Source organism: Pinus tabuliformis, chromosome J (genome assembly GCF_031772625.1).
Source record: "Pinus tabuliformis cultivar Carrire ecotype Pingquan chromosome J, CPIR1, whole genome shotgun sequence".
In the NCBI taxonomy this organism is placed as follows: domain Eukaryota; kingdom Viridiplantae; phylum Streptophyta; class Pinopsida; order Pinales; family Pinaceae; genus Pinus; species Pinus tabuliformis.
In genome coordinates, this window is record NC_142295.1 from 1,544,012,800 (window position 1) to 1,544,022,242 (window position 9,443).

The following is a 9,443-nucleotide window of genomic DNA, read 5'->3' on the forward strand; positions in this document are numbered from 1 at the left end:
GTTTTTTTATTGTTATTTTATTTTTTATTATAACCCTCTTTGAATTTCCTTTATTTCATAATGAACTTGAAATGAATTTCAATAGAATTGTAAAGAAATTTTGTGAAACTATTTGTATTGGTGTTTGGTTGGTTCATATTTAACTTGAAATTTGTGAACATCCTAGAATAAATTCCCCTACAAATGAAATTCATGAAACTTCTAATTTAATCAATTTTATTCACTTGAATGAGCTATTTAGCTCATAATTATGATATGATAAATAAAAATACTATATATATTTTGGCATTCTATAATAAACAATTAAATATATAATTTGGCTAACAAAATAATGAGTATACTCTTTTTTATATGATATTAGTATAAATATTTTAATTTTATTTTTTGTGCGTCAAAAGCAAATATAAAATTATTTTAAATAAATGTATGACTAATGTATATTTCATTTTATTTTTATACATTTAATTAATTTTAAAAGCTTATAAATGAAATGAACTATTTGTATTTTATCTAGTTAATTTTAATCAAAAATTTGTAAAAAACCTTAAAAACTTATATTTAAATTGTTTAATTTATAAAATCCAAATGTTTCAATTTTTTTTAATATATATTCACAATATATTTTAAATAACAAAAAAAATCACGATTTTACTTTATTACTTTAAAATATACCAATATTAAATATTATAACATTCCATATTATAAAATATTATTTAAAACATGAAAATCAATATTCAAATTCAAATCCGTGTAAATCAAAGCTCTATATATTTATTTAATAACACAAAATTTTATGATCATGAAAGTCAATATTCAAATCCGTGTGAATCAAACCCCTATATATATTTATTTAATAACACAAAATTTTATGATCATGACACACGATCATGTCTAGATGCTTCCTCTTCTTGTGTGGCACGGGGCCACATGGTCAGAATTAACCCCTGGGGGCTTCCATGCCTAGCATGACAAAGGGATGTACGGGTTGGAAATAACCTGTAGGAGATGATTTACAGATCACGACCACCTAACTTTTTAGGTGTCCTCTTATTAACCTAAGAGTATTTTAACATAACACTTTATTATCAATTAATTTATATTTCAAAAATTAATTTATATTTTAAAAGGTTAATTACAAATTATTTATTATTAAAATTTTATTTTTAATATTTTATTATTATAATCTTTAATAAATTTATAATTTTTTTAACCTAATATTTCATTATCAATTAATTTACATTTCAAAAGTTAATTACAAGCTATTCATTATTAGATTTTTTTTTATAAATATTTTATTATTATAACTTTTAATCTTAAAAAGCTTTATGAATTATTTGTATTTTATCTAGTTAATTTTAATAAAAAATTAATTAGATAATATATTTACATAAAACTTGAAACATTGTATCTTAAAAAGCTTTATGAATCTCCAAATGTCATGGATAATTTGGAAACCTTTTTCACAACGAAAGAAGTTTTCTCTTTAGAAGACATTAAGTTTGGGGTTAATCGCCTCGATAATGGGAAAGTTAAGGACATTGAAGGTTACCAAGCGGAAATCTTAAAAATTGGAGGTCCTGTCCTCATCCCCCACATCCACAAGCTTTTCAATCAAGCAGTCAAGCAAGGGTTCCCTAAACCTTGGACTGAGAGCCTCATTATCCCTATTTTTAAAAGCGGGGATACAAATAACCCCTCTAATTATCGAACAATTATGATCAGCCCTCTCTTAGCCAAGTTATATGGTAGTATTTTGGAAAATAAGTTAAGCATATGGCTTGAAAGTGAAGGTAAGCGGGCTAAAGGCCAGGCAGGTTTCAGAAGGCATCACTCAACAACAGACCACCTTGTTACGCTTAGGATCATTGCGGAGGAATGTCGTCATGATAAATCCAATTTATTTTGTTGCTTTGTGGACTTTAGAAAGGCTTTCGATACGGTTCCTAGATACAACCTTTGGAATAGATTAGAAGAGCTAAAGGTTCCTCTTGAGTTGAGAGCTACCGCTATAAGGTTATACGAGAATGTAATTGCCAAGCTAAAGAGCAATGAAGGGTGGTCAAAAGATATTAAGTGTAACATCGGAGTTAAACAAGGTTGCCCCCTCTCCCCTACCCTATTTGGCATTTACATCGATAAGCTCGAAGGCTATTTGGAGGAAGCAGGATGTGATGGCACAATCTTAGCTGGGATAGTTGTCATCCTTCTTCTTTATGCTGACGATATTGTTCTTTTGGCAAGGTGCCCATCTGATCTTAATAAGCAACTCAGGCTTCTTAAGGATTTCTGCTCTACCATGGGTATGACTGTTAACACTGACAAAACAAAAGTTATGATTATCAAATCCAAGAAGGACACTTACGCTAATTTTATGTATGACAATAATAACTTGGAGGAAGTGTATTCTTACAAGTACCTAGGAATTGATATTCATCACAAGCTCAACTAGAACCATAGCATTGAGAAAAGGATTAATGGGGGGGTGGAAAGCTTACTTTGGTCTTGAAAATAATTGTAAAATAGCAAACCTTGTAATGTGGGATAAAAAGAAGTTCCTCTTTAAAACTTTAGTCACTCCTGTTATCTTATATGGCTGTGAGGTTTGGGGTTGCAGTATCTCCAGAGAATCATGGAGAAAGATTGAGCAAATCCAGAAGCGTTTTATAACTTATAACCTGAAAATTAAAAGTAATACACCGTATCCTATTCTCCTTATAGAAGCAGGTCTTTCCCCTATTGAGAGCCTAGCTATGCTTAGGTTTCTGTTGTACAAGCACAAAATCAGTAACATAGACGATCATAGACTTCCTAAGCTAGCTTTAAATTCTAGCCAAAACCACCTAAGGCTCAATCGAGGGTGGCATAAAGACACAAGGGCCTGGGTAAACTATTGGGAGATCAACGAAAATGATGCATTGCAAAACATAGATAACATTAAAGATATTGTTACTTCTAAGTTCAAAGAAAAAATGTGGTGTGAGAAAGACTTAGCGGTTAAAATAAAATTAAGTTATTATAAGAAGGTCATCAACCCCACCCTAGAAGATCAAAAGTATCTCTCTATTTTAACTAGCTCAAAGAAGAAAATTAATATAGCAAAGATTAGAACGAATTCTCATGAGCTCCATAGTGAAACAGGTTGTTGGGTAGTTCCTAAAACGCCATGGACGGAAAGGATATGCCATATATGTGAGAATAGAAACATCGAGGATGAAAACCACTTCCTCTTAGAGTGCCCCGCGTATAACCACATTAGATCTCAGTTTCACAATCTTTGTTACAACACTGACCTTCCTAGCCTTTTACAATGTCAAAATTATAGTGAGCTCGGGAGGCTTCTCTCCAAGCTTTTTGAGTATAGGAATAAAATCTTAAATCAAAATAGGTAATTTGTTTCTTTAGGTCCGATAGACCATTATTTGGTCTCAGCAGACGTTAACCATCATCATCATCATCATCATCAATAAATTTATATTCTTTTAATTTTTTAAATATAATAATTAATAATTAATGTAATTGTAATTTTTTATAATAATTTCTTTAAAAGTTTAGTAGGATTAAATTTTTATTATGTACAATACATTACTTTGATCGAGGTGGGGAATTGAATATGTAATTTCACATTAAAGAATATGCAAAAATAGAAAATTGAACCAATAACTTCACATCAAAAAATACAAAATATTTAACTAATAATTTTACATCAAAAAATAGCTTAATAAAATACAAGATCACTATCTATCCCAACCTACTAAACTAATATTATTAAATAATTATTTTAATATATAAAATTAAAATAAAATAAGACTAGACTTCATTCCTATAATGTTTATTGAAAAAATAATGCTTAATACACCAATGCATGACCAACCAGACCTGAGAAACCAACAAAAACAAACTATATTCATGGCTTCTCGATCTCGTACGTGAGTGGTTGCCGTAGTCGATTTTGACAAATAAGCTCAACTATGTACGTTGCACCAACCTTTATTTTATTTTAAAAGGAACGTGATATGCGCGAAGCTTTACTTTCTTGGTGATCAGTCAAATGATGAAACATTGTGTCAAATATAGCACCACTTACATTAAATAAACGTATAAAACATAACATGGTCAATGTGAATGGGCCGGAAGCGCCCATTTATGTCGTCCTCGAAATTTGTGCTTTTGTAATGATACTCCTATGGTAAAAAATATAATATATATATATTGGTTTTGACGATTATTCGAAAAATTAATTAAATTTTAATAATATAATTAATCTGAAAAACATTTATCCATATATTTACATAAAACTTGAAACATTGTATCTTTTAAATTAAATGTTTTATATGACATAAAATAAATTGCAAAGTTTTATTATCAAAAAATGAGATAACAAAATGTAATTCTTATTAATTATTTTAGTGAAAAGTTTAAAATAGAATCATGCACTTATGGGCAATACATTTACCTTTTGTTAGATATTACAAGTGTTTCAAAATTTACCGGATATATATATATTACCCTACAAAATATTAAATGCATGGTTACAAAGTGCATATTATTCGTACTTCTTTTTCCTCATAAGCTCATTAAAAAAAATAACAAAAAACACCTTTTTCAGCTTCTATCTCTAATCAAGTTGTGATAAAACCCTGCATAGAAGTAGCGGCCAGAATAGCTCTTCTTACTTCGTCCGCTTCCATTAACCCAAATCGCTTCTTAATCTGCACAATTCACCAACGACTTTAGCTATGTTAAATTAAATGCAGTGTAACATAAAATCATATGGAATCTAACCTTTGAATAAATCATATCAAATCCTGAAAATGAGATCTCTGGTCACTATTCTAACAACAAATTTATATATGTGAAGGATGTGACAATTAATTTAATTAAAAATTTCATTGATACCGAAGTTATAGATGCTCCGAATGTGGCTCCAAGGACAATTCTAATGAGTAATACAGCGAAGATTCCTTGACACCAAATTTGGAGATTTTAAAAGATGCAATTGCAAAGTTTAATATTGCATTTAGGAAGGTAGAGGATCGCTTTAAGATATGCTAAAGCTCATGTATGGAAAATATTTTAATAGCTAATAGATTGAAGATTCCTTGTTATCAAATTTCCAAATAATAAAAAGATGCAACGAAAATAAAACAAATTTCCAAATAATGAAAAGATGCCAACGAAAATAAAATAGAAGGGAAAATTTTTTTTAGTTAATAAATTGAAAATTTCTTGATATCAAATTTCCAAATAATAAAAGATGTCAAAGAAAATTTAAATATTTTATTTTAATAAAATAGAAGATATTCTAATATTTTATTTTAATAAAATAAAAATACTTGAAGGGAAAATATTTTAATAGCTAATAGGTTGAAGATTTTTGATAATAAAATAGGCCAACTAAAATTGAAATATTTTATTTTAATAAAATAGAAAACATTTTAATATTTTACGTTAATAAAATAGAAGATATTTTAATATTCTACTCTAATAAAATAGAGGATATTTCAAAATTTAAATATTCTATTTTAATAAAATAGAAGATACTTGAAGGCAAAATATTTTAATAGCTATTTGATTGAAGATTTCTTGATATCAAATTCCCAAATAATAAAAGATGTAAATTAAAATTTAAATATTTTATTTTAATAAAATAGAATATATGTAACATAAAGTGCGGTCTAAACATTATGAGTTTGTATTTTAATAAAATAGAAGATATTTTATTATGATTTGTATTTTAATAAAATAGAAGATATTTTAAGATATTGTGTTGGCTCAATATCATAGGTTTGGGAGTTTTTAGCCAAATTTTTTATGTTTGTTATTTGAAATATGTTTTTGTTAAGTTTTCAATTACACTAAAATATGTAAGCATTAGTAAACTTCCAAACTATTATCATTACTTTTTTTAATTGCCCCTAGAGGGGGGTTCCTCCACATGATCTATTCCCAACAAAGTGAGTGTGAAAATCCAACACCCTTACTCAAACTCAAATAGGGGAATTAAACCATGTTAGGTTTTTAGTTACACCAAAACCCATAAGCATTAGTAAACTTCCAAACCATTATCATTACCTTGTTTAAGTGGTCGAGACTAGATCCACATTGTTGTTAGTGGTTGTTAGTCCACTGATCGATTCCCAACGAGGTGAGTGTGAAAATCCAACAATTTTTTATATATAGATTTGGTAGCTTGAAAACACCTCTTTCATTCAAATTGTGGAGAGTTCACAAATCAAACTTATGATTCCAACAAATCCCTGTTAAATTATAATCAAATTAAACCATATAATAGAGACTAAAAAAACCTCCAAAATGTATAATAGATAGACCATGACTTAAATATCACAATACTCCTATATGTTTGTCTTTGTCTAACTAATACATTTTTTGGAGATTTTGGTGTTGGAAGTAATGCCTCTATGACTTCCAAGTTGTTAGAGTTGTATTGTGTGAGTTCCTAGGTTAATAGATTTACTAGTAACTTTTAGTAATCTAGATCCACCATTCTCAGATCTAGAAAAATCATTTATTCCTATATATATAATGTCAAGTGTGATTAATAAGATATGGAAGTGTGATTTGGTATCTGAACAATCTTCTCTTTTCGATCTCTATTTTCTGACATTTCGCTGGCAAGTGGGAAGTGCTTCTCTTTGAAGGAAAGCGGCAGATCGAGGGGAAGCAATGACGGATCTCGTTAATACAAATGCATTAGCAACATCGCATTAGTGAGTAGCTGAGCCGTTAAAAGTCTACGACCGGCCAAAATCACTGCAAGCATTCCCAGCGCCTCGACACAAATGTCCAAATATCTTGCAATCTGTTCAGTGCCTAGACACTCTATGCTACGAAAATGGATGCCAGAACGCGAACAACATTGGAAGATCCGTCGAGGGCCATCCGATCATTCAAGGAGAAGGCGAATGGTGGCAATAATCTTAAAGCATGGCTTTTATATGTCTAATTTTCATCTCATTGTTCCATAGCTATGGTTCATGTGGTATTTTAAATGTGTGATCAGTAGGTATTTATTGTTTGTACAGTCAAATATGGAGTGATAATAATCTTAAAGCATGGCTTTTATATGTCTAAGTTTCATCTCATTGTTCCATACCTACGGTTCATGTGGTATTTTAAATGTGTGATCAGTAGGTATTTATTGTTTGTACGGTCAAATATGGAGTGATATGTTTTAGGAAGATGTTATGCATAAATTTTTAATGGATATCTTACACATCTATAGATTGATTATTAGATTTGTGTGATGATTTATATAAATAAATACAAAGAACACACCCATTATTGAGTAGGCTAATGTGACTTGTAGCTAAGGGAGCATTAGTTACAAGTAGTTCTTAATAAGGCCAAGTTGGTGTGACCCGTAGTGTACTGGGTACAGGGTATTTATAAGGTCAAGTTGTAAAATTAAGACATTCTCTATCCAAAATGTTATCCTAAATCACTGATGAAGGCTACTGAGGGCCGTGGATTCACAGATGGTGGCAGTTCCATAGGATGGTTCGAGACTCGCCCGTTGCCGGAAGTTGAGAAGCATCAATTCTACAAAGTTCATTAACAATGGTTAGAGGCCGTTACGTTTTAAATGGAGGTCAAGTGACAGCGGCGGTGTTTGCAAGATTCCAGAGTGGATGTGGGCGCTGATGATGACCATATGAGACAAATCTAAAAAAGATTTATTTATTGTTATAATATGGGTTTTTTATATTTTATACATGTAAGCATTTAGGGAGGGTGTTGGAAGTAATGCTTCCATGACTTTCAAATTGTCGTGAGTTGTATTGTGTGAGTTCCTAGATTAATAGGTGTACTAGCTATTTTTAGTAATCTAGATCCACCATTCTCGGATCTAGAAAGATCATGTATTCCTATATATGGAACGTCCGTGTGATCAATAAGATATGGAAGTGTGATTTGGTGTCTGAACAGTCTTCTCTCTTTTCGATCTCTATTTTCTAACATTTAGCTGGAATTTGGTGAAAATTGTTTTTGTCAAATAATCATTTTTATAGTATAAACTAAACTTTTGACTATATAAATTCAAAACCTTGAAAAACTCAATACTTAAAATGTGGAGAGTTCAAAATTAAACATGTGATTTCAGCACATCCCTGATCTAAACAATTTTGACTGGAAAAAATGCTTAAAAAAACCACCAAAAAATCTAACAGATAACTTACATTTGAATGCCAATCTAACAGATAACTTACATTTGAATGTCGTTGATCTCGAAGCCCTAATTTGTGGAAATGGAAATACATTGAGGTTTGCATTTTGTTTTTCTCCATCGATGTTGTTTCTTGTTTCTATTTTTTTAATAGCAAAGGCATTTGTTTTGACATAAATGTTGCCTGCCGCTACTTCTACCGAATTTCAACTTTCACTCTATTTAGAATTTAATTTTAAATACTATACCTTTACTGTGGCTGTTTTGATGATATGGCCGTCGAAGGAGGTGAGGTTGGCATTGTGAAAATCGAGTTCAATGGACTCAAGGGCCCGCATCAATCTTATCAATACTCCTGGGGTCTTCTTGCAGTAAAGTCTGATATGAAACGTTCTATCCTCGACCTTGGTTACATCCAGCTGTACATTGCCAAAAAAAGAAGATTAAACTAAGATTCGCACAGGAATTTTAAACTGAAGATGGAACTAGCCAACAAAAGAGGGTGCAAGGAGGAAATTATGACTGGTGTTGGCTTACGTCAAGTTTCTGCAGCGTTGGAGATTTGTTAGGAAGAGGAGGAGGGTGACTGGTGCTTCCCTTTTCGTAGGACTGCATTTCGTTGGTCAAACCGGAAACCGCTGAATTCTCCCTGTCACGAGGTGTGGGATCATTCCGGTTGTTCAAGTTAGATCGAAGGCCCTCGATTTCGGCCTGTATGTCTTTAACTTGTTTCTGCAAATCCTGTACATAGCTGATGGCGTCTCCCACTATGGATGCTTTATCCATCTGTGCTCAGAACAGCAACGAAAGAAATGATTAGCAAAAACATTGCAAAATCCATAAATTCCTAATCCTAATTATCACCATTAGCATGTATCTATTATAGCACTGGTATGGGACCATATCTACAGATAGGGTTTGATAGGGCCTCGTTTAACATACTTGCAATTTCAACGGTCCATATGTAAACCATTTTCGTGAAGTACAAATCAGAATTTTCAACGTACATTCTGGTTGATCACTCGGCAGAAAGATGAGCATTGTAGGGGTTTTGTATTCTGTAAATTGAATCTAGCATCTTTATTACTCATATAAAATTTTCTTTATCAGCATCTTTATTACTGATATAAAAATTTTCTTTATTTTTTTCTTGTAAATTTGGGAAAAATTATGAAAACTTACTTGTGAGTCCATCAATGACATGCTAAGTAATCAGGGCATTCCATGTTGATTCATCAATGACAGCTATGTTATCAGG

At 31.0% G+C, this 9,443-nt stretch overlaps 1 protein-coding gene across 1 annotated transcript; it reads right to left on the reverse strand.

The window, feature by feature from the left end:
- Positions 1-4,464: 4,464 nt before the first annotated feature.
- Positions 4,465-9,226, reverse strand: LOC149233392 (transcription factor bHLH35-like). Its single transcript, XM_089382181.1, has 4 exons — positions 9,128-9,226; positions 8,723-8,971; positions 8,434-8,604; positions 4,465-4,709 (listed from the first exon to the last, which is right to left on the reverse strand). Exons 1-4 carry the CDS (start codon positions 9,224-9,226, stop codon positions 4,620-4,622), a joined length of 609 nt encoding a protein of 202 aa, XP_089238307.1. The 3' UTR covers positions 4,465-4,619.
- Between the last annotated feature and the right edge of the window lie 217 nt (positions 9,227-9,443).

Excerpts from the sequence above, each read along its gene's own strand:
- LOC149233392 (XM_089382181.1), bottom strand. The coding sequence starts at position 9,226 with ATGCTCATCTTTCTGCCGAGTGATCAACCAGAATGTACGTTGAAAATT. Across the intron at positions 8,972-9,127 it reads ATGGACCGTTGAAATTGCAA|ATGGATAAAGCATCCATAGT; the intron begins GTATGTTAAACG and ends TTCTGAGCACAG. Across the intron at positions 8,605-8,722 it reads CAACGCTGCAGAAACTTGAC|CTGGATGTAACCAAGGTCGA; the intron begins GTAAGCCAACAC and ends GGCAATGTACAG.